This window comes from Rhinichthys klamathensis, unplaced genomic scaffold (assembly GCF_029890125.1).
Source record: "Rhinichthys klamathensis goyatoka isolate OS25496 unplaced genomic scaffold, OSU_Roscu_1.1 h1tg000029l_1, whole genome shotgun sequence".
Lineage (NCBI taxonomy): Eukaryota > Metazoa > Chordata > Actinopteri > Cypriniformes > Leuciscidae > Rhinichthys > Rhinichthys klamathensis.
The window spans coordinates 581811-607846 of NW_026606579.1; the positions used below are offsets into that span (position 1 = coordinate 581811).

Genomic DNA, 26036 nt, shown 5'->3' on the forward strand with positions numbered 1-26036 from the left:
TCATATATTTCACAGTCATGGTTTAGGTATGAGTGAGGTCCCTTTCATTTTTTGTGTGATCAGTGGTTGTCATGCCAGCCTCTGCCGTAAAAGTTTCGCTTCGGCTTTGTTCTTTGCGACGATGACAGTCGCTTGACGGCAGACTGGGGCAGGGCTGCCTGTAAGATCCGAGACGTCTGATCGTCCGCGCATCTGTCCGATAGTTCAAAGTTTATTCAAATTAATCAATCGAATCGGGCCTAATGGATCCCAATCGAATCATACAGGCTCTGAAGGGCACCATAGACCCGAATCTCAGGCTAGCGGCTGAGAATGAACTCAACCAGGTCAGTGAACCATCTAGAGAAGTTTCTTTGGGAAGCAGAAGCACCGAAAGACCAGAGATGCCTTTAGTGAATATGCGGTTGTAGGGCCTGATTTTAATGCATACGACAGGATAATGCTTAATCTGTCTGATTGAGTCACTATTTATTCTTTGCTAACTATTTAGATGGTTGATTTTGTATGTATTGGTTTGCAAACTACTTGCAATGCATCGATGGCATCAGTGTGCAACAATAGATAGAGATGCGGTAACGTTACTCTTCTGACAACCAGTCCTTATGGACTAAATTATAGTGATATTTGTGTCCTGTGCCTTTAAAAAAAAAAAAAATCTGATCTGTTTTTATGCAAAAGAGTAGTAGTCCCATAATACCCCTATGAATGATGTGGAATGTGCACTACAGAATTTATAGGTCTGATGTTGTAATGTGTCCTGATTCTGCTGCATGTAAATCACCATTGCTACAGACCACTGATGCAATTCTGTGCAATTCACACTCTGAAAGCGCTCTATATAAAGTCTGTTCTCTTCCAGATGAACTTGTGTGTGTGTGTTTGAGAGAGCTGATTTTTAAAAAAGATTCAGTCCAAATAGTTATATTCATTTCATCACATTTGACCCCCTAACGGTTCTTCGTTATATTTGTTATAGAGAGTATATTGCCTTTTTAAAGTCACCATGAAATCAAAATGAACAATTCTTAATTTGATAAGTTTCTTAAAGTTAAATAATTTATCCATGCAGATCATTTTTAAATTCATGTGTACTCGTAATCTGAAATTAAAAAAAAACTTCCCTTACCTCTTGCAACCATATCTCTTCTCTTCTCTGATGACGTGTTTACTGGCGTGAGGGCGGGACAACCTGTCACTCACATAAGATCGACCAATAGCAAACCACAACCATCCAAACAACAGCATTGGCCCAAGAATAGAGCCTTGAGGTCCTCCACAAGAAAGAGATGCCGACAGGGACACAAAGTCTCCAAGGCAGACCGAAAACATTCTGTCAGATAGATAGGACCTAAACCACTCCAGAGCAATGCCTTTGATGCCAACACAGAGGTCCAACACAGAAATTTGTTTACAAAAATCAAACTCGTCAACCTCATGATTTTATATATATATTGGTTTGTTTTCAGTCCTACAAGATCATCAACTTCGCCCCAACTCTGCTGCAGATCATTGTGTCGGACCAGGTGGAGTTTCCTGTGCGACAGGCAGGCAAGAGCTTCTCTTTTCCTATAGTGTTGTGATGCTTTTTGAACCATATGAAAATACTGATCAATCAAGCTGAGTCTGATTCAGTCAGATTGTACCCAACTGGATGAGTCTGGGATGAGATTTTTCCGTTTAAATTTTGTGCATTCTGATTGGATGAAATAGCCATTGACATCATATTCTTCTTCTAGCTGCCATCTACCTGAAGAACATGGTGAGTCAGTACTGGCAGGACCGAGAGCCCACGCTGGGGGAAGTGATGTTTCCCTTCAACATCCATGAAAACGACCGTGGACAGATCCGAGAAAACATGGTGGAGGCCATTATTCGCTGTCCAGAGTCCATAAGGTGAGGCAGTTGTGCGACTCCGACATTGCTTAAGATTTACAGGTGTTATAACTTGAGGCGGATTCTTTGTTGTTGTTGGTTGACAGGGCTCAGCTGACAGTATGTTTGCGTGCTATAATAAAACACGATTTCCCTGGACGGTGGACGGGCGTAGTGGACAAGATTAACCTGTACCTGCAGTCCCAGAACAGTGGGAGCTGGTACGGGAGTTTGCTCGCGCTTTACCAACTCGTCAAAAACTATGAGTGAGTGAACCATACACTTTCTGTGACATGAAACAGAAGTTGTGATAGTCTTTTCTTCCCTGTTGTGATGTACGAGTGAAACGACAAGAAGGAAAAACGCAGGGCACGAATTATTGATTGGATGGTTGTGAAGTTAATTTGATTAAAGATAAGGAGGGAATGTTCATTTATTATTTTAATTTGCACAGATAAATCATTTATAATAAATACTCCAATATTCCATAACGACAAAAATAATTGTCAATTTTGATTTCATGGTGAATTTAACGTTGCTTACCTGGGATAGTCCATTTTCCCCATCTCATAATTGTCACCATCCAATCAGATAGATTTCGGTTAAATCAGAGGTTTATGAAAGATTAAATGAAATATGTTTGAAAGCTGATCATTATGGTTCTGCGGTGGGCAGGTTTAAGAAGGCCGAGGAACGGGACCCCCTGTTGGCTGCGATGCAGATCTTCCTGCCGCGGATCCAGCAGCTCATCACTCAACTTCTGTCTGACGCCACATTCATCTCAGTTCTCATCCAGAAACAAATCCTAAAGATTTTCCATGCACTCGTACAGGTGTGTGTGTGGACATTTGTTTAATTTGTATACCTGATTAGTCCTAAGGTGTCATTGCTCAGCCTGTGTGTGTGTGTGTCTGCAGTATTCCCTCCCCCTTCAGCTGATCAATAACACAGTCATCACCCACTGGATGGAGATCCTGCGGACAGTTGTGAATCGGGACGTCCCAGCAGTAAGTTTGTGAAACAGTTAAGAGTTAAGATATTATGGGCAGATATAATATTACAACTTTCTGCTGAATGATTCTCAGGAAACTCTGGAAGCTGATGAGGACGATCGACCCGAACTGATCTGGTGGAAATGCAAGAAATGGGCTCTGCACATCATCACACGGATGTTTGAGAGGTGATTAAACAAGCCAGACCACAATGTGGTCATATGTAATAGAAAGAACTATATTGATCCTCTAATAGGAAATTCACTTTTCACAAAGGCAGAGTCTAAACAGAGCAGCACCAAATTATTCTTTTTTTCTTAAAGGTTTAGTTCACCCAAAAATGAAAAGTCTGTCAGTAATTACTCACCCTCATGTTGTTCCAACCCCGTAAGACCTTCGTTCATCTTCGGAACACGAATTAAGATATTTTTGATGAAATCTGAGAGCTGGATCACTCCTCCATACTAGTCCATAGGCTTCTTCAGGGATTGAACTTGCCGGCCTCGAAAAGTTATTAAAGACATCGTTAAAATAGTCCAAGTGACTACAGTGGCTCAATCTTAAGTTTATCAAGCGACGAGAATACTTTTTGTGCGCAAAAAACCCAAAAATAACGACTTTATTTCAACTATTCATTTCCTTCTCTGTGGGCCTCGAGTCAGTTCACTAGTGTAATAGCGTAAGCTTCTGTTGTTGTACGTCACACGCATCACGCACATGACCAGCGCCGGCCAATAGTGAGCCTACGTGTGACGTAGCTCTACGGAATCACACTACGTTAACTGACTAGAGGCCCAAAGAGAAGGACATGAATAGTTGAAATAAAATCGTTATTTTTGTTTGTTTTGGCGCACAAAAAGTAAACTCGTCGCTTGATAAACTTAAGATTGAGCCACTGTAGTCACTTGGACTATTTTAACGATGTCTTTAATAACTTTTCGAGGCCGGCAAGTTCAATCCCTGAAGAAGCCTATGGACTAGTATGGAGGAGTGATCCAGCTGTCAGATTTCATCAAAAATATCTTAATTCGTGTTCCGAAGATGAACGAAGGTCTTACGGGGTTGGAACAACATGAGGGTGAGTAAATACTGACAGAATTTTCATTTTTGGGTGAACTAACCCTTTAATAACTGGGATATTATATTGTATTATATGTTTGTATATTAATTGTATATATTTTTGTGTAATTACATTCATTTCATTATTTATCAAAATATCTTGGAATATTATATTATATATTATATTATATTTTGTTACATTTGATTAAATTGTATTATATTATGTTAAATTGTTTGTATTTTATATGATTAATTACGTACATTTCTATCACAATAACTTGAATTAAATTATATGATATTATTAATTGATTCATACTGATTTGTATATCTATTTCCAGATATGGGAGTCCAGGAAATGTCACAAAGGAATATGTCGAGTTCGCTGACTTCTTCTTGAAGACGTATGCTGTGGGGATCCAGCAGGTATGAACAGCTTTTGTAGTGTTGACATTGACACCTTGCACAATTAAGAACATATTGTTGTGCTACCAGAGTATAGTGATGGTATTTTCATGGTACTTCAAATAACTTAAAACATCATGCCCAAACAACATGACGAAACCATAACTGTTGTTTGTGCGTGCAGGTCATGTTAAAAGTGATGGACCAGCACAGACAGAGGCAGTACGTGAGTCCTCGTGTCCTCCAGCAGGCGCTGAGCTACATGACTCAGGGCGTCTCACACTCACTCACGTGGAGACAGATGAAACCACACATGCAGGTGTGCGGGAAAGGCTGAGGAACAGCATCACAAGACTGATGATAACTTTCATAATATCTTAATATCTGTGTCTCTGCAGACTATAACTCAGGACGTGGTGTTTCCTCTGATGTGCTATAAAGATGAAGATGAAAGACTATGGCAGGAAGATCCATACGAGTACATCCGCATGAAATTCAGTCAGTGTGCTTAGTTATCATTTGTTTTCTCTTTGGCGCTTTGTAAAGCTTGCTTAATGTGCTTTTTTGGCCATTAAGTTTCCTAAAGATTGCGTTATAATTGCACTAATATAATAATTGCATCAATTTCAAATTTATTGATCGAATTTACATCATCACTCAAAAATATATATGCATAAATTTTTTCGTACAGTCTTCATTTTTTAAAATAAATCATTTATTTATTGATTTTTTTAGATCAATTTTTTAAGTATATTTTTAACTGTGCCTTATGTAAAAGTTTGTAAATAATATACACTACCGTTCAAAAGTTTGGGGTCGGTACGATTTTAAATACTTTTAAAAGAATTCTCTTCGGCTAACCATGGCTGCGCTTATTTGATTAAAAATACAACAAAAATCAGTTATAGTATTAAATATTATTCCAGTGTAAATCAGCTGTTTTCTGTGTGAATATATAGTAAAGTGTAATTTATTCCTGTGATCAAAGCTGAATTTTCAGCATCACCAGTGTCAGTGTCTTCAGTGTCAAATGATCCTTCACAAATCAGTATAATATGAGGATTTGATGCTCAAGAAACATTTATTATTATTATCAATGTTGAAACAGTTGTTGGTCTGTCAGTTGTACAGTTTTTTTTTTTTTTTTTAGGATTCATTGATGAATAGGGAGTTCAAAAGAACAGCATTTGTTTGAAATAGAATCTTTTGTAACATTATAAATGTCTTTACTGTCCTTGATAAATAAAAGTATTGATTTCTTTCCTCCAAAAAATAAAAATAAAATTCTCACTGACCCCAAACTTTTGAAGGTAGTGTATGTTTGTGTGTAATATATGTATATATACACACATATATACAGTTTATATAAATTTTTTTATGTCAGATGCAATGAATCGCGATTAATCAATTTGACAACACTAATAAAAAAAGTTACATTTTCTTTATTAAATGTATTGATTTATTTTCCACTCTGTTTTACTTATTGCATTTACCATGTTTAATCTAATTGACTACAATTGATGTTTGGTTGATTATGGTTCTTCTGATATGTCTTGAGCCAAAAGGCTGAAAAAAATTGAGAAATATATTGTTAGCCCCAGGCCTACTTGCAAACAGACTAATTTCCTCTGTCAGTGAATTTAGGAAAGGATCCTGTTGCTTTTGATCGTGTTATGATGTTATTGACTGATCTGTGGTCCCTTGTGTGTGTGTGTGCGCTGCTGTAGATGTGTATGACGATCATGTGTCCCCTGCCACGGCTGCTCAGACTCTATTGTGTACAGCAGCCAGGAAGAGGAAGGAGGTGAGTCCACCCCGCTCTTTTAACTCCACATTCACATTCCAAAGAAACACTCCGAACTTCCAAGAAACGTATTTAGATTTAATCTAAATTACTTGCTAGAGATACAAGGAGTTTTATTAACGGCAATGGAAGGAGTGCAATAACTTTAAAGGTTCTCTAAGCGATGTCGGGTGACGTCACTTCTTGTAGACGTTTAAAGTAATGTCAAACAAAACGGAGGCTAGCTAGACCCTCCCTCCTCCTCATCCGCGCACTAACCCCCCAAAACCCGCCCCCAAGTCCTTCTTGTCGGTGATTGGCTGGAACTGTTTGTCATGTTTCGTGGTGCGGGTTAGCCCAGTTTGTTTTTGTTGCTGTTTGTGGAGCCTGGGCTGTACAGAGATCGCGTTCTTTACAGTGTGTTCAGGGGACAGGCAGCCAGCGGTTAGTGAGGAGATGTTTGCTGTATGTGACAAAAAATGTTTTGGCCTAAAAAACGCGTGACATCGCTTAGAGCACCTTTAAATGTTTCATTGCAAATGTTGTTTTCTGCTGAGGTCACACATTCACATGTGATTTTGGAAGTTAACTCCACATTGTTATGGGGTCTGAGATTAAAAAATGGTGCTGAAGCCCCCTAAATAGGTTCAATCAATGCTTGTGGGTTTGTACTCGTAAGGCCCTGATATACTCATGGCAAAGTTCTTTTATGTTCATCGCTTGGGTGGAAAAAAATATGCGAGAAGCGGCACACTGTTAGCGAACATACTGACCCAAATCGTAGGATGTTGAAATGAGCTCGTTCTTCAAGTATATCGGCGTCTTTAGCCTATTGATGTCCTTCTCAGGTCTTGCCCCAAATGATGGAGTTTTGCCATCACATCCTCATGGATCCCAGCGCTGACCCCCGCAAGAAGGATGGGGCGCTGCATGTGATCGGCACTTTGGCTCAACCCTTGCTAAAGGTTCGATTTAATTAGCAAGAACTGCTGTGTGATCCCAGTTTCATTACAAGCTTTCTACATTTGCGTTTCACATGTCCTTCTCTTTCTTCAGAAGCGGGTGTACAGGGACCAGATGGAGCTCATGTTACAAAACTATGTGTTTCCCATGCTCAACTCTAATCTAGGCTACTTGAGGGCCCGGGTGAGTGTGTTCACCGTCAGCCTTTTAACTGCCACATGAGTTCTTTTTTAGTTCTTCTTTACACTTTTTAATTAAAATTTAGAGATGACATTATTCTAACAAATCTATTAGACTAACCATCAGCACAGTAAAACCCTCTTAGAGAAGTAATGTCTCTAAATTCATCCTTTCAAAGTGTTGCCGCTACAGCCATCAAAGCTCCTCTCCTCAACAATAAATTGCCAGACAATTACTGTCAAACTTCAAATCGCCTCCCGTCAGAATTGTTCCTGTTATTATGTGTAATTGGTACAGCATGTCTCGTTTTTTTTTTTTTAGGACTATAATCGTTTTGTTTAATTGGCTTTTATTGGTCTGTGCTCATAGTCCATATAAACCATCTGAGTGGTTTCTGGTGGACATGACCAACTAGTCCCTCAAACAACCCATGACTAATTTAATTTGAAAGTACATTTTGCTCATTTCCATGGAGATGTAATTGTGGTGTGTGTGTGCAGTCGTGCTGGGTGCTGCATACGTTCAGTCCTCTGAAGTTCCACAACGAGCTGGTCCTGAGGAACGCTGTGGAGCTGGTCAAACAGAACCTGCTGGAGGACAAGGAGATGCCTGTCAAAGTGGAGGCAGCCATTGCACTGCAGACGCTGGTCAGGAACCAGGAACAAGGTTTGATCACACACACACTCACACACACACTCACACACACACTCGCAAACACACATATTACACATTCTCACACTCACACGGAATAGAAAAGTTCTTCAAGACAAACTTTAAATGTGTTTGACAAGGCCTTGATTGGAAGTTTAAATTTGTTTCAAAATGCAGAGCACTTAAGCACTTAATATGCATCAAATTAATTGAGCTAAATTGAATTGGTTTACTATCTGTAATTGGTTTAAGAGAGAAGTGGAATAAACTAATTCAATGAAAGGCTGCTCTGCACCTCCAGTACTTACAAAACTCTTCCTTCTTTCTGCCTGTTTTTGCAGCTAAGGTTTACATCCGGCCCTTCATCAGGCCTGTGATGCAGGAGCTGCTGCACATCATCAAAGAAACCGAGAACGACGACCTCACCGGTGTCATTCAGAAAATGATCTGTGAATACAGTGAGGAGGTGGCCGTCATCGCTGTGGATATGACACAGAACCTGGTACTGCACTCGTCTTTTTCTCGCTTTGTCGTTAAAACATACAGCTTCATCCTAAATAGGTTCTTGTGCACAGGCTGAGATCTTCAGCAGAATTCTGCAGAGTGAAGAATACGAGGAAAGTGAAGATAAGACTGTGATGGCACTCGGTATCCTCAGCACCATAGACACCATCCTCACAGTCATGGGTGACCGAAAAGAGGTTTGGACACATGCTTGGGACTAGAGCTGCACGATTCAGCACACATTGAGAATCACAATGTATCCAATGTATTTTTGTTTCAAACAGAGATCATGATTCTCCTACAATTCTGAACAATTTGAACAGGTTAATATATTTCCCCTTTCTCTCTCTCTCTCTCTTTCTATTTTTCTTTATCTCTGTCTTAGATAAGTCAACAGCTGGAGGGAATATGCCTGCAGGTGATTGGTCTCGTCCTCCAGAAACCCATCATAGGTATGGCAGGTGTGTGTGTGACACTATTTTCTAGTTCAAAATAATTTTTCATACATTTGAAATAGAGCCGAAGCACAACCAAAACAAAGTTCCTCTGCAAAATGCATGCAGTTTTGTTTTTTAACCGCTAGAGCGCCAAAAGTGACATAGTGTACCTTTAAGGTGTTCACTTCACACTGACAGTGAATTGCAACCCAAAGTTGAGAGTTGGTGAAAATTTGAACTTTGTGCAAATTAAATTTTATGCTAATATAATAGTGATGAGAAAACGTATCTGGTTACTTGCGTAACCTATGTTCTCTGAATAGGGAACGAGACGCTGCGGAAAGTGCAGTGGGATATCCTCTGGATGTGCCGATTACCTGAAGCCCTATAGAATCACGCCAATTCATTGGCTGATGGCGCTCGCGCAAAGCTGGCTCCGCCCCGACGCTCTTACGTCGTAGCATGATGTTAGTGGGGATACAGTTAGATGCATGTCAAACTCCCGCAATTTAATCGCTGTCAGTGTTGAACGCACCTTACAAAAACATATTACAACATTTGACCATATGATGGAGCTCTGATTTTTAATGATGTTGTATATACTCTATTTGTTTTTAACCATCCTCAAAACTGCCTGTCTCTGTTTCAGGAGCGATCAGTCACATTCCCTCTGTCTTTTTCAGAGTTTTATGAGGAGATCTTGTCGCTGGCGTTTGGACTCACCTGTTATTCCATCTCCCCTCAGATGTGGCAGCTGTTGGGGGTCCTGTACGACGTCTTCCAGCACGACTGCTTTGACTACTTCACAGGTCTCAGACACGCATGTAGCTCAGATACCACACCTAGCACATAAAACGCAGCCGAAAACCAAGCCCAGACTTGATCTCTCCGCTCCACCTTAAACTATAACTCATGTCATCATGATTGAACTAGGTTGAAAGAGTCATTAAGTTGATGGATGTGCGTATTTACTTGAGTCATTTGAAAATGATTGTGGTGATCTTGAGTGCTCGCTTAACGATGTGATATATTACCCTGTTGATGCAGATATGATGCCCCTCTTGCACAATTATGTTACGGTGGACACAAATATGCTGCTGTCAGACCCCAAGTACCTGGAGGTCATTTACACCATGTGCAAAAAGGTCTTAGCATGGATTTCCTCTATTTAATTCTTCCATTTCAAGTTTATTTAATTCTTCCATATGCATTTGAAAATTTGACCTTTTGACCTTTCATCCCCTCAGGTCCTAACTAGTGATTCTGGAGAGGACCCAGAATGCCATGCTGCCAAACTTCTTGAGGTCATTATATTACAGTGCCGTGGACGTGGCATTGACCAGGTCAGTCATGTTTGTGGCTTGACAAACATGCATTTTTTGTGTGTTTTTTGTCATATTATGTTAGTTTAGTGTGTCAGAACCAGTGTTATACCAATATATGTGCATGGTATGTTTTTCATCTTCAAACCAAACTTGGGTCTCCAGCCAACAACGTTTAAATCCCGTCTGGCTAGTGCTCTTCCCGTAATGTTTACGCATTAGTTCAGTAGGCGGAGAGTAGACGCTCTTTTGCGGCCGTTTGAACACATTCGACCACACGAGCGTTTACACTACGGAAGCAATTCAGTCGATATGTCTCGGATATGTCACAATAGGGAATAAAAGACTATCGCAGCTTCTGTTTCATGCCGACCTTAATGTGTTGTCACATTTTGTGCCCGTGTGTGTGTATTTTAGTGTATCCCTCTGTTCGTGGAGGCCGTGTTGGAACGGTTAACACGTGGTGTGAAGTCCAGCGAGCTGCGCACCATGTGTCTGCAGGTGGTAATTGCAGCTCTGTACTACAACCCCACCCTGCTGATGCACACACTTGAGAACATCCGCTTCCCACACAGCCCGGAGCCAATCACAGCACAGTTCATCAACCAATGGATGAACGACACAGAGTTCTTCGTAGGGTGAGGCTGTTTGCCTTTCGTTTAGTTCAGAAGGTCACATGCACTTTATTAAAGGGATACTCCACCGTTTTGTCATATTAAACTATGTTATTCTCTTATCTAAGACGAGTTGATACATACCTCTCTCGTCTCAGTGCATGCACTGAATCGCTCCGTTGGGCGGAGAACTTTGAGAGCAGTTAGCTTAGCCCCATTCATTGTATATGGGCCAAACAGAGATGAAGTTAGAAGCGACCAAACACATCCACGTTTTCTCTATTTAAATAAAGTTACACGAGTAGTTACACGACCAAGTATGGTGACACTAAATAAAATGTGGCGCTTTTTATAAGCGGGTAAAATGGATAACTATAATGTATGGCGGAATAGCACTTATTGGGAGCACTTCGACTCGGCGCTGTAATATCTTCACTCGTGAAAAGTCCTCTCCCCCTCTCCCTCTCCCTGTCATTTCCGTCAACTCTGCACAAAAAACTACTACTACTGCAGGCGTGCAGGTCACGTTGATATTGACGGAAATGACAGGGAGAGGGAGAGGGAGAGGGGGGAGAGGACTTTTCACGAGTGAAGATATTACAGCGCCGAGTCGAAGTGCTCCCAATAAGTGCTATTCCACCATATATTATAGTTATTCATTTTACCCGCTTATAAAAAGCGCCACATTTTATTTAGTGTCACCATACTTGGTCGTGTAACTACTCGTGTAACTATATTTAAATAGAGAAAACGTGGATGTGTTTGGTCGCTTCTAACTTCATCTCTGTTTGGCCCATATACAATGAATGGGGCTAAGCTAACTGGTCTCAAAGTTCTCCGCCCGACAGAGCGATTCAGTGCACGCACTGAGACGAGAGAGGTATGTATCAACTCGTATTAGATAAAAGAATAACATAGTTTAATATGAAAAAACGGTGGAGTATCCCTTTAACAGAGATTGAAATTCCTGTTAAATTCTGGAATTTGAATTGAGGTAGTAAATTGAATTTGAATTTTGAAGTCCACATAAATGTATGTTTATGTAACTGCTTCTGCTGTCTTTTTTCAGTATGAATTACTCATTAACATGTTATCATGCATTCATTATATGGAGTATTTCCAGAAACGTTCGAATTCAGTTCTAATTCACAGATTTTGACATTTTGAATTTCCCAGTTCTGGTTTATGAGTATTATTATCATCTTTTTAGTTCTCTTAGAAATTTTCAATCATCAACCCTTAAAGGGATAGTTCACCCAAAAATGAACATTCTGTCAGCACTTAAGTTGTTTCAAACCTGCTTGAGTTTATTTCTTCTGTTGAACTCAAAAGAAGATATTTTGAAGAATGTGGGTAACCAAACCGTATTTATTTTTCCTGCTATGGAAGTCAATGGTGCCCATCAACCTACATTCTTCAAATTATCTTCTTTTGTGTTCAACAGAATAAAGAAATTCATACGGGTTTTCAGAATTTTCATTTTTGGGTGAACTATCTCTTAAAAATTACATTTATCATATTTTATCAAATGACGTATTTAATGTTTATAAATATATGATTGCTTGTTGTTGTCATCCACAGACTACATGACCGTAAGATGTGCATCATTGGTCTCAGTGTTCTGATGGAGCTGCCCAGCCGCCCTGCGGTCCTGGAGGAAGTGACGGGTCAGATCGTCCCCTCCATCCTCCTCCTCTTCCTGGGTTTAAAGCACATTTACGCCTCCCGAGTGCTCAACAAACCAGAGCAGCTCGCCAGACCTCAAGGCTCAGAGGAGGAGGAGAATGGTGAGATTGTGTGTGACATGTTATGGAAGAGACATTTTTAAAGGGATAGTTCACCCAAAAATAAAAATTCTGTCATTAGTAACTCAGCCTTATGTAGTTCCCAACCCGTAAGTCTTTCATTCATCTTCGGAACACAAATTAAGATCTTTTTAATGAAATCCAATACAAAATATGAATCTTTTTATTTCGTAAACAAACTCCACATAGATAACTTTAATGGTGTATTTTCTACCTTTCTGAGGCTTGAAAGTGGTAGTTGCGGTCGGCAGCGGAGGAACAGAAATCTCTCAGATTTCATTAAAAAGATCTTCATTTGTGTTCCGAAGATGAACGAAAGACTTATGGGTTTGGAACGGCATCAGGATGAGTAATTAAGGACAGAATTTTAATTTGTGGGAGAACTAACCCTTTAAGCATTTCGCTTTCAAATGTTTTAGCATCTGTATCTTTAAGACTTCTTTATGCAAATTACCTAATTTACATATAGAACCCTTAAAGGTACCATAGCAATTGCTTTAATTCTCAGGGTCACACGTGAGAGAGTGGAAAATTGACTGGTGAAAGCCTTTTGAAAAAGGTGCAATAAATGACTTCAAACAAAGTGTATAAATTGCCCACTTTAACAGAAGATCACAGCAAATAGAATGTAATTAAGACCTGTCAAGTCCGATGTTCTGTTTGTTGTTGCTTTTGGTGGTCTGTATGGTTCTATTAATCTCGCAGCTTCATCAAGTCCAATCTCACTTCACCTCAGGTAAACTTAATCCCTGCGCAGGAAGTACTATTTCTGGCATATATAGCTTCAGGTTGGTCTTTAGTCATCAGGCTTTACGGACGACTGAGGACTGATTGCATCTCTCTAACAGGGCCCCGGAGACATGGGAAATGGAGGAACGACTGGGTGTTAGTTTAACATGATTCTGAACCTTTGGGCATCAAGCACTTGAATCAAACGAATTCAATTGATCTTCACGACACTACACCCCTGACCTGAATTCTGACAGCATCATACTGTTGGAGTTATGGATTTATTGATCCTATGATTCTGGTTCCTGTGAGACAGACATCAGCTGCGTGCCAGTTTGCATACTTCTAGTACACTCTTAATGCTTGTACTTAGTTTGTGTTGGAGAGACCAATGAACTATGCTATGGAGTATTATATTTAAGCATAAATCTAGCCAAATGCAGTGTAGTTTGTTTAAATCGGGAAAAATTGACTTAATTCAAGAGAGATTCCCTGAAAACAAGCCTTAATATCTTATGTGGTTTTGCTTATTGATATATACACAATATGATTATATTTTTATTGGAAAACATGGGAAAAATACTGATTAACACCCTTGTTTTTTTTTATTTGTTTTTTTTTTACAGTTTTCACTTTGATTTGAGACACACTAATAATCCTAATTTTGCATAATGTATACTTCGGATAATATGCGAATTTGCATGCAGCTATTGTTCAATTGTAAGTTATGTAAATCTCTTAGATCATGTACAATGAGCTTTTTTGGCTTCATACTTGTGGGACCGGTAGATTCATACTCTGGAAATCTCTATATTTAGAAGTGACCTTTACACTGAACAAGATCCAGACTTCATCACCAAACCCCTCCTTTTTGCTGCACTGGAAATTGATTTTGGAAATTGGTCATAATGTCTGTTTTCCAGAGGAGATTCCTAGCGATGAGGATGAGGTCGGAGAAAAAGGGGTGGCCCTGCAGTCGTCCGGCGCTCCCACTGGGAATGACAATGACGATGAAGATGATGAGGACGATGATGAATACTGGGATGATGATGCTCTTGAGGGGACCCCATTAGAGGAGTACAGTACACCACTGGACTACGACAACGGAGAGGACGAATATCAGTTCTTCACCGCCTCCCTGCTCCGTAGGCACATTTTTCTATTCCATAATATACCACATACATACATTTACATAATACATTTATAATATATAAGACATGTCACACTACGCCATATTTGCATAGGGCAGCCACACCCACAGTGAAATCTCATTTGTCCAAAATCCTACTCCATATTGATGAATATTAAATAAATGGGTAGTTTAATTCATTTTTAATCTTTTTTTTTTTTTCGTTGCTTCCACTAGTTTATTTGAAATAGTTTAAAAAAAAATACAGTTTCTTAATTTACTATTAAATAAATAAATAATTAATAATTAAATATTTGGTATAGCATGTCAACTCCCTAAATATGAATTGTTACTGTGATTATTTTTTTTCTTTTCTTCCTTTGCTCAAAATTTAATATTGATTTGAAACTCTCTCTCTTTTTTAAGACTTTATTTTGATGTTCACATAAAAAAAAAATTTCTGAGCATATATTATATTATTTTGCTTACTACACTGGTTCATTTGAAATGGTCCTGTGGTGTGGCAAATATTTTTTTTTTAAATTAATAATATTCCATGTATTTTCTCAATTAAGTCACTTAATTAAATCATTAAAATTGGATGTATAATAATTTTAAAAATAATTTATTTATAACTTATTCATTATTTAATTAATTATTTAAAGTCAGCATATAGCATGATGCAATATAGCATGATTTTTTTTCTCTCTTTTTTATTATGTTGGATTCATTTATTTATATTTTTATATCAAAATAAATTCTGGAACTATTGTCCACAAGTGTAACCCCAATCATTGTAAACATTTCCTGTTGCAGGTGTTCAGAGTTCAGATGCAGGCTGGTATCAGTCCCTCACGTCTCCACTGAGCGAAGACCAGAGGAAACAACTGCAGGAGATCTACAGCCTAGCCCAACAGAGGAGGAGCGCAGGAGTCAAAGGACTGTGGTAAGTGTGTTTGTGTGTGACCTTTTCAAAGACATGGATCAGCGGTGACTGCTCTGAGACTCCACAGGAAGCACGGCTTCTCTTGAAATATCCTCAACAGCGTGGCATTGGCTTATTAATCTTGTACAAATAGGCTCATTTCACACTAGATGTTCACACTGTCACTTTTTGGAATTTGAAACCGCATTTAATTACAGGTATGACTCTCCGAATCTTCTGTTCACACAGCAACTTACAGTATAGCATCTTGAACACTGCTGTATGAACGTGCATCGGGAGTCAAGCTTGTGTTCTCTTAATAGTGACCAAAGTAATATCAAAGATGGCGACGTCCATAAAACTGAAAAGTCTCATCACTTTCGACACTACCGGAGTCCATTCGAGCCGCGAGTTCATCGGATAAATCGTCTATATATCGTATCAACCCTAAAATGTTAGGGTTGATACGATTTTTTTAGAAAAGTATTTTATGCTCACCAAGGCTGTATTTATTTGATCAAAAAAACAGTAACAACTGTAATGTTGTGAAATATCATTCAAAATAACTGTTCTACCACATATTCCAGAAATCATTCTAATATGCTGATTTGCTGCTCGATATCTTATTATTATCAATGTTGAAAACAGCTGTGCTGCTTAATATTCTTGTAGAAACGTGATACTTTTTCAGGATTCTTTGATGAATAGAAAGTTCAAAAGCACAGCATTTATTTGAAATAGAAATGTTATTGACATCATACGGCACCACTGCATGAGGAAAATATATTTTTCAGTCTCGCCTAGAAGTTCTGCTTCTATACATGATTCATAGAGCTCTCAGATTGGCGGGACAATTATTGAAATGGTGATGTACATGATTGACAGGGTTGAAAATTAAAAACGGCACCATTAAGAGAGTGCTTGGAGACACCGATGAAGTATTGAAAACCATCATTCGTAAGCACATTTACATTATTTATCCGTCTGAAGACTGCTGTTGTTACTTCAAACTTTTGAAATAATTCAATATTTCTCTCCCCATAGAGATGTTCCAGTTGTTCCGAGGCAGTTCAGAAAGACCTGACACTTTGGATTTTAATCTGTAAAGAGTTCGGACAACGAAAAACAACCTGAACTCTGGATACTAGAGACATCTCGGTCAGGATGGGTGGGATTATTAACCCAGGACCCAAAGCAAGCTCTCCAGATCCAAGACTCATAACAGGACCACTGAGACTGATCTTTAAAACTGGTCAGAGAGGCCTCAATGAGGTTGAAGAGGTTACTCTGGGTCACCCTTTCCCTGAAGCCGTGTGTGCGCGTGTGTGTGTGTAAGTAATTGAATGTTATATTTTCTGTTTCTCTCAATCTCTCCTCCATTTGCAACGAGAAACTCGAGCAAGAGAGTGAGGTGAGACATGTCAAGACAAGCCAGAGTTGCCGTGTTGGTCAGTGCCTTCAGAGATGCATAGGCATATTTCTGCCCAAACAGATGAAATGTGCACTGGCTAGATGTCCGAAGGGTGTGTTTATAGTTGTCATATGTTTGTATGTTTCAGAGTTTGTTTTTGTAACTGTCCGTTTTCAGATTTAACTTAAATCATAAAAGTTAATATAACACTAATCATTTGCAGGCGTTTTTTGTTTTGTTTTTTTTTGCATAATTTTTGGTATTACTATGAAGACATGTGATAATCTGATGTGTTTGTGATATATTTTCTGTGCCAGATCATATTTCACCCCCAAAATCAAATTGAAAAATATATATATATTGAAAGAAAATTGAGCTTATTTTAGTACCTTAGGATTTTTTGCATTGTGACATTTTCTTGCCAATTAACATACATGTAACATGTTAGGACATGTTTATTTATGTGTAAAATAAACTATATATATATATATATATAATTATTTTATATATATATATATATATATATATTTTTTTTTTATATATATATATTTTTATATATATATATATATATATATATATATATATATATATATATATATATATATATATACATATACACACATACATACATATACACACACACACAATTCCACAATGCAAAACAGCACCGTCAGCAGTTTTGCTGTTCAATCTGGTTGCAAGAGTGATTTGACTGTAGGGAGCCACCAGATATATTTAAACAGCCCCCCATGATGGGTCATTTTAACATTTCTTGCATAAAGTCATGTTTAGCCAGATGTTCACCCGTCAGTGAATCTTCAAAAGTGCATTTATCATCATGATTCATTATCGCTGTCTTCCTGTTCCATTAGCAAGTCCAAACCCAGAGCAATTTGCTTATGGCTGCTTCTGCGTGGAAGCACAGGTCACGGTCAAGGCAGTGCAATCATTGTGTGAAATATCCCACAGCTCTTTATTGATTTCCTGCCTGCGCTCTCTCTCTCTCTCTCTCTCTCTCATTCGCTGCATAATTTGCATTTATCTCTCTCACGTTCTCATTTTCTCCTCCAAAATTTCACATTGGTGGCCATAGTTTCTGTCAAAATATACTACTATAACCATAACAAATTATGAAGTCTTGTATAAACAAAGACGCTTTCATGTACCATTGCCCTTTTGTTTAATCACCACAATTTATACAAATTAAAATTGTAAATAGTAGCATAAGCTTTTTACCTAACTCAACTTAACTAGTGTCATACAAAAATAATTGTGTACTATTTAAAAAAAAATTGAAAAAGAGCAAAAAGCAACATATTCTTCAAATTACACCATTAATATCAACACAAATAGCTGTAGATTGTTTTTCATTGCATGAAACTCTAATCATTGAACATTAAGTACCAAATAATATAATAAACAATAGTAAATAAGATAGCTATAACATATCGTTTGCAGACAATGTTAGACCTATAGCTATTCTCAGCTTTAAAATCTATTTCTCCAGTAATCACAAAAAAAAATTAAGTATAAAATAAACCGGTAAATTGTGAGGTAAATGAAAATGTTGAATAAATGGGAAAATAAAAAATTCAACTAATATTTTCAAATAGATTCTTTACTCTCTATCTCAGTCTCCATTGTATTTCCATTTATCTCTCTTGTTCCATCTGTTTTTCTCACATACTCATTCTTTCTAATTTGCATCTTTCTTTCTCTCTCTCATTTACATGTCTCTTTCCCTATGTCTCATTCTCTCTCTCTCTCTCTCTCTCTCTCTCTCTCTCTCTCTCTCTCTCTCTCTCTCTCTCTCTCTCTCTCTCTCTCTCTCTCTCTCTCTCTCTCTCTCTCTCTCTCTCTCTTCTGCGCATGCGCAGGTAGGCGGGTTACATGGATTTCAACACCTTACACACACTCGCTAATATTACGCATTCCGAGCTGATACGCTGCCCGGGCTTCAGTGCAGCACGCGGGCTATGGAACGGGACGCGTCTCCTCTCTTTCACTTCCACGAGCAGCATGCGAGACGGGGACCGACATGACAGCGAACAGCCGAGGGACCAAAGCCGCTCCTCCCCGTGTGCAGCGCTGGCTGTCCGTGCCGAGGCCGGGAGCGGGTGCGGGAGTCCGGCTGCTCCGGTACGCCGCGCTGGTGGCGGCGTGCGCGCTCTGCTACAGTAACTCTCTCTGGGGGGAGTTTGTTCATGATGATATATGGGCCATCTCCAACAATCCAGATGTCAGACCGGGCTCCAGTCTCCGGAGCATCTTCACCAATGACTTTTGGGGTAAACGGATGGCTGATAACACCAGCCACAAATCCTACCGTCCGCTCTGCATCCTCACTTTCAAGTAAGTCCATCATCTCGTGCAATGATGAGACCTGGAGCCAGTTGCATAAACATAGCCATCATGTTAAGACGGTGTCTTAGGAATTAGTATGACCAACTAGTTAGTTAGGGGTAATCAGTCTCACTTTTGGGTATCAAATTAGACCAATCTATATTTTTATGTAACTGACTTAAAAAAAAGTTTTGAAAAGTCTTAATATGACTAACTTGTAAGACTAGTTTTAGCAGTTTATGTAACTTTCCACAGAAGTTGCTTTTCATCGCATGACGAGCGGGTTTGAGTGACCAACATTTACTTGAGTTTGAAAGGTCACAATACAGATACCATATTTCATGATATTTGGTATATTAATGAGCCTCATTTTGCACAAGTAACCGACTGATTACATGATTAAGTACTAGTAGATTTCAAAGCATCGTTTTATTAAATGAAAGTAAAAGTAAAAATGATTATCATTCCTTTCCCCAGTGTTAGTAAATACATTTTTCTCACTTAAAATATACTCTTTTAAACTTAAAGAAAATGTATGTGTAAAAAATGTATGTAACTGGGTTATTGTTTATTATTTAACAATAACTTTTTTAACTCATGTAATTGAGTAAGCGTACTTAAGGCGTTATAAGTGCTTTGTTATTTTTTTTTAATCACAAAGGGACTTTGTTTTGCTTTCAAAAAAACCATGACTAATCGCGCAAATCACTTGACCCACCTCTCTAAAAACGCAACGCTCGTGTCGCGACGTCAGCCTGATGCATGCGGGGGGAAACGCAGACGGAACGCAAGAACATGTTGTGCGTGAACGCGCATTTAAAGATGTGAAAATACGTCAAGTTCACGATCGCGTTAAGTCTTTGACATTACGCAGTTGTTTACACACAATGCCAGCCAACACTTGTTGCGCAGTTTATATGGCTGTTTAAAGTTACTTTTTTTCTCTCAAAGTGCACCAAGCACAACAGTCATTACAAAAAGGTGCTCGTAAATCGTGAAATTAAACAGACTAGTACGGGTGTATGAGTTGCAGACGGTCAGACAGTCCGAGATAAGCTCGTGTGTTTTTTACTCCAGATTCAGAACAAGGGGCGTTTCTTTCTCTTGGATGACGTCATAGTCCATATGGCGCGCGCGTCTGACAGCTCTGCAACATCGCGAGCGAGCCACATTCACACCAGTGTTAACACAAAGCGAACGGAGGAGGACTTTGTTCCTTTATAGTTGGAAAAGTAGGCGTTGTGTATTTATAGCAAGGCAATTAACAGCCTACTCTGCGCCTCATATTTTATCTCCTTTATTTTTGGAGCTGCCAGACACTTCCTGCTCCCTCCTTTGGCTAGGCTAGAGATCTCTCTTTCTGTTAATGTAGGCTATAGGCAGTAATTTTAGCTCAGTCTCGTTTCAGCACCAAAAGACCTTTTGAATATTTATAATGCATGAATTATATGTAATTGGAAAGACTAGATTTTCAAAATGTGAGTGGTGCCAAACGATAAATGGTTTCCAGGGTGTTGCTATGCAGTTACTAAGGTGTTCTGAGGGATAATACTGCATTGCTGGTTGGTGGTTACTTACTGGCCCAACCCTATATGACAACATAATATGGCCTTGTTTTAGAGTGATAAATGTATTGTGTTCAGAGAAAAAGTTTAATTCTTAAAGTCTTTTAGAAAGTTTTGAGAAAGGTAACCCTTGTATTTTGGAGGCCATCAGTCTTCAAACGTATCAGTTGTGCCGTGTATCACATCATGAGAGAGCGAATGGGTGCTGCTCGTTCCCCTCTGTGTGTGTATGAGTGAAAAAGAGATAAAAAAGAATACCCTTGAGCCCAGAGGCGTATATGTGTGAGAGCAAGAGAGAGCTGTGAGCTTGCAGGCTGCTCTTGTATCTCAGCATGATCCTTGTCTTTTATCTGCTCTTTGATGCCATCTTGACAGGCTCTTGAAAAACTTCAGCTGTCTTTCCCAGACGTGCACAGATAGTTGGAGCTTAGCGCAGAGCCTTTAACACAACATGAACAGATATAGCTAGAGCTGCCTCCAAATTTGGAGGATTAGTTACACAATAATGACATTTCCGCCACTATTTACTCACTGGTATGTTGTTTTCTTCCCTGGAGCACAAAAGTAGATGATTCTGAAGAATTGAAACGCAGCTCTTGGTATACGACAAGAGATCTAGTTGCCATAGCTGCTAAATTTTAAAGGTGCAGTTGGCAATTTCTGAGAAACGCTGTTGATGTTTGAAATCACCAAAATAAACACGCCCCTACCCAAAAGGATCACACCCCTATCTTGATAGCCCCAGCCAAATTCACAAACACTTTATGCAGCACAGGCACCTCCCCCTTCATGAGTGGACACTCCCCTTACTGCTGATTGGCTACAAGTAGTTTTGGTGCTCCGCCCTATCCACTTTCAACAGCGTTTATCAGAAATCGCTTACTGCACATTTAGGGGTCATGACATGGACCATTTTTATTATTTTAGTATGTCCCTTGAGGTTCACCTATAATCTTAATAAAGTTTTTTGCACAAAAACAAATATATCTGTATATATACACTCACCGGCCACTTTATTAGGTACACCTGTCCAACTGCTCGTTAACACTTAATTAATTTCTAAGCAGCCAATCACATGGCGGCAACTCAGTGCATTTAGGCATGTAGACATGGTCAAGACAATCTCCTGCAGTTCAAACCAAGCATCAGTATGGGGAAGAAAGTTGATTTGAGTGACTTTGAACGTGGCATGATTGTTGGTGCCAGAAGGGCTGGTCTGAGTATTTCAGAAACTGCTAATCTACTGGGATTTTCACGCACAACCATCTCTAGGGTTTACAGAGAATGGTCCGAAAAAGAAAAAAACATCCAGTGAGCGGCAGTTCTGTGGGCGGAAATGCCTTGTTGATGCCAGAGGTCAGAGGAGAATGGCCAGACTGGTTCGAGCTGATAGAAGGGCAACAGTGACTGAAATAACCACTCGTTACAACCGAGGTATGCAGCAAAGCATTTGTGAAGCCACAACACGCACAACCTTGAGGCGGATGGGCTACAACAGCAGAAGACTCCACCGGGTACCACTCATCTCCACTACAAATAGGAAAAAGAGGCTACAATTTGCAAGAGCTCACCAAAATTGAACAGTTGAAGACTGGAAAAATGTTGCCTGGTCTGATGAGTCTCGATTTCTGTTGAGACATTCAGATGTTAGAGTCAGAATTTGGCGTAAACAGAATGAGAACATGGAACCATCATGCCTTGTTACCACTGTGCAGGCTGGTGGTGGTGGTGTAATGGTGTGGGGGATGTTTTCCTGGCACACTTTAGGCCCCTTAGTGCCAATTGGGCATCGTTTAAATGCTACGGCCTACCTGAGCATTGTTTCTGACCATGTCCATCCCTTTATGGCCACCATGTACCCATCCTCTGATGGCTACTTCCACCATGTCACAAAGCTCTAATCATTTCAAATTGGTTTCTTGAACATGACAATGAGTTCACTGTACTAAAATGGCCTCCACAGTCACCAGATCTCAACCCAATAGAGCATCTTTGGGATGTGGTGGAACGGGAGATTCGCATCATGGATGTGCAGCCGACAAATCTGCGGCAACTGTGTGATGCCATCATGTCAATATGGACCAAACTCCCTGAGGAATGCTTCCAGCACCTTGTTGAATCTATGCCACGAAGAATTGAGGCAGTTCTGAAGGCAAAAGGGGGTCCAACCCGTTACTAGCATGGGGTACCTAATAAAGTGGCCGGTGAGTGTATATATATATATATGGAAAAACAATTATTTTCAATTCAACGTTCATTCTGACCCTCTGTCTGAAACGATCCTTTGTAAGGTAATTAAAGGTAAAACTTAAAAAAAAAAATTAATATAATATATAATGTTTTAAAATTTCAGTTTAATAAATATAAATATTATTTCTAGCAAATATAAAAATACATTGCTAAAAAATATATACTAGTAGCAGTGCTAGTATATACTGGAAAAATAAAAATAAATTAAATTTAAAATATGTAATATACAATTTAAAAAAAATCAACAAAATTATTATTTCTAGGAAATATAAAAATACATTGCTAATATAAAAACAAATAAATAATATTTAAAAAACCCGTAATAATAACAATTTATTGTTCTTCTGTGGAAGGGCCAGTAAAATAGTTGACAGCAAGGGTAAAAATTCGAGGTACTTGATTGGTCGAGCAGAAAAGCCCTGCTGTCATGATACATTTATAGTGCTTTTTGGAGGTTGTTGGAGCTTCACAGCCCCTATTCTTTCTACTTTTGTCTTCCATGTTGTGGAATGTCAGTAATCCAACTATTCCTTTCACATATTTTCCTCAAATCAACTGGACTAGCTGCCCTGCTCTCTGAGAGAATTGCAATTAGCTGATGTTAGCTGTGAGGAAGAGTTTTCCATGGCTCTGTGATTGCAGAATATAATGCTGTTCGAGGGAAACTAAAGACTGCACACTCAGTATGGATGGCTAGATTTTTATCTTCGTCTCTGATGAGGCTTGAAGACATTTTCTTGTTCTCCTGTAGAGACTGTATTGCACACACTCACGCCTCGATGTCACATTAATCAGCGGTGGTTAAACACAGGCTTATTATTGCCTGCAGATGTACAAACTCTTTCACAGTCATTATCGTTTTCCTTCCATCATTTCATTTAACTGTCACCCTTTCGCCCTCATTCAATTTCCTCTCGTTCTCTACCCTGGCCACTGAACGCCATGGTCGGAGCTAAATATTAAGTGACTCGTGTAGAACTTTTTATGCTTACATAACAAAGTATACCGTCCAAGTATAGGTCTTCAAATACTGTGATCTGGAATTTATCCTGACAAGTCTTAGAACTTGTTCGTTTTACAATCCAAATGGGGTAGCACTCAAAAGTCCCTCTAAAATCATCTCTAATTAAAGATTAAAGAATTTTTTGATTTTGATTTTAATTTGATTTTAGTTTCTGGCATCAATGTTAATGGTGTTCATTTGGAGTGACATGACAAAGAATACATGAGAGAATTTTCATTTCATACATTTTCAGAATATAATATATTTTTATGCGAAGAAAAAAACAAATCAACCCTCTGATGCATGGTGACCACTACAGATGTGTAACTCTCAGAATGAATCATTTAGAAATATGAATTCCATATTATTAGATCTTGGAATCATTATCTTCTTGTTTTGAAGTTTAAAAACCCAAAACATTAAGATCACAGTTGTTATTGTTAACTAAAAAACTGTTCAAAATAGTTGTTTTTAATTAAAATAAGATAAAATATAAATATTAGAAGAGAAACATAAATAAAAATGAGAAATAATATAAGAATAGAATAGAATAAGAAATATAATAAGTTTACTTACTAAAGTAAAATGACTAAATCTAAATTGAAATAAATAAATTTAAGTTAAATAGAAATATTAAAAAATGAATAAAAAATACAAAATAACTAAATTACTAAAACTTAAACTAAAATTAAAATGAAAACAGAAAATATAAAAATACTATAATAGTATAAATAATATTAAAATAACACTGGTGAAAACTTCATCTGGTGAAACTGCAATATACATCGCAGAAAAACAAAATATCAGTTTTTTTTACAATATCGTGCAGCCCTAATTATAATGTCTTTTTATTTTCCTTCAACCATTCTAAAAACCTGATAATTTGATATCAGATTGAGGTGATTTTATATCTCAAAGTGTATTGTGAAACGAGTTTATGTTCATCTTGTTCCATGCCGTGTTCTGCCTCTGGAGCTCTTGCTAAATTTTAAAGCAATCTCTCCTGCAAGTCAAGGTGACCATGGAATCTCATTAATGTTGCATTATTGCTTTAGGCTAATTGTTCCCTTCTCTCATCTCACTCGGTCCCTTGCTCTCTTTCTCTTTAAGGGCTTCCTGTGCTACCGTATCGGTATCGCAAGGTCAAGCAAATGTATTTACTGAACATCAGAGGGTTTTCCACGGCCATGTCCTTTTGTTCTGCCATGCTGAGACAGACTTGAAGTCAACTTTCTGGTGTGATACTGCAACTGTCTTTACCAAAGTAATTTGTCTCTGCATAGTAAAATAAAGAGCGTGCAGCCAATCAGAACACATCTGATTCTGACTATACACATATCCAGCAAATGCAGCAAAAGTACAAGCCAACAAAATTGTCCTGTTGCTTGTTTCAGGTCACGGCTGGTTTGGACAAAAGCTAAGATTTCCTTGGAATAGGTTTTATCTCTCGTCTCTGCATGGTATTCCTCATGTCTTGTTAATGACACTGTTTCTCTCTTTTTCACTCTCGCTGCAGGTTGAACATTTTGTTGGGCGGCATGACTCCATTCTACTTCCACCTGGTGAACGTGTTTCTGCACTGCACGGTGACGGCGCTGCTCATGCACACCTGTGAACAGTGTGTGTTTGAAGACAGCAACTTCTCTTTCCTCACCGCTCTGCTTTTCTCTGTCCACCCCATTCACACCGAAGCTGTGAGTCTACATGCATTACATGTTGCATTTCTAATCATTTCCATTGTCAGTGAGTCTGTAGATGTTTTTATATGGAAAGGGCTGTGCAATGCTAACAGCAAAAATGATCCATCTATCTATCTATCTATCTATCTATCTATCTATCTATCTATCTATCTATCTATCTATCTATCTATCTATCTATCTATCTATCTATCTATCTATCTATCTATCTATCTATCTATCTATCTATCTATCTATCTATCTATCTATCTATCTATCTATCTATCTATCTATCTATCTATCTATCTATCTATCTATCTATCTATCTATCTATCTATCTATCTATCTATCTATCTATCTATCTATCTATCTATCTATCTATCTATCTATCTATCTATCTATCTATCTATCTATCTATCTA

At 38.6% G+C, this 26036-nt stretch overlaps 2 protein-coding genes across 4 annotated transcripts in view; both read left to right on the top strand.

Annotated features, from left to right (window-relative positions):
• Positions 1 to 127: 127 nt before the first annotated feature.
• Positions 128 to 16991, top strand: ipo8 (importin 8). 3 transcript variants are annotated; one of them, XM_056245170.1, is made up of 25 exons: positions 129 to 326; positions 1467 to 1548; positions 1737 to 1893; positions 1980 to 2138; positions 2548 to 2704; positions 2790 to 2879; positions 2958 to 3052; positions 4262 to 4346; positions 4510 to 4644; positions 4724 to 4823; positions 6053 to 6129; positions 6957 to 7073; positions 7165 to 7254; positions 7752 to 7917; positions 8244 to 8404; positions 8478 to 8603; positions 8792 to 8867; positions 9527 to 9652; positions 9891 to 9988; positions 10091 to 10186; positions 10583 to 10803; positions 12361 to 12566; positions 14237 to 14458; positions 15259 to 15388; positions 16412 to 16991. In XM_056245170.1, coding segments are annotated over exons 1-25 (3057 nt in total). In that variant the 5' UTR covers positions 129 to 242; the 3' UTR covers positions 16413 to 16991. The 3 variants fall into 3 exon arrangements, with proteins under 3 accessions (XP_056101147.1, XP_056101145.1, XP_056101146.1); XM_056245171.1 differs by having other exon boundaries at positions 8792 to 8858; XM_056245172.1 differs by lacking the exons at positions 14237 to 14458; positions 15259 to 15388; positions 16412 to 16991 and adding an exon at positions 13433 to 13683 and having other exon boundaries at positions 128 to 326.
• Positions 16992 to 18683: 1692 nt separating this feature from the next.
• tmtc1 (transmembrane O-mannosyltransferase targeting cadherins 1) overlaps positions 18684 to 26036 on the top strand; it is a 42463-nt gene continuing 35110 nt past the window's right edge. The window contains exons 1-2 of the mRNA XM_056245173.1: positions 18684 to 19130; positions 25456 to 25633. Of these exons, the coding sequence (XP_056101148.1) occupies positions 18817 to 19130; positions 25456 to 25633 (492 nt within the window). The 5' untranslated portion in view covers positions 18684 to 18816. The remainder of the gene's footprint in view (positions 19131 to 25455; positions 25634 to 26036) is intronic.

Excerpts from the sequence above, each read along its gene's own strand:
- ipo8 (XM_056245170.1), top strand. The coding sequence starts at position 243 with ATGGATCCCAATCGAATCATACAGGCTCTGAAGGGCACCATAGACCCG. Across the intron at positions 8,405-8,477 it reads TGGATATGACACAGAACCTG|GCTGAGATCTTCAGCAGAAT; the intron begins GTACTGCACTCG and ends TCTTGTGCACAG. Across the intron at positions 9,653-9,890 it reads CTGCTTTGACTACTTCACAG|ATATGATGCCCCTCTTGCAC; the intron begins GTCTCAGACACG and ends CTGTTGATGCAG.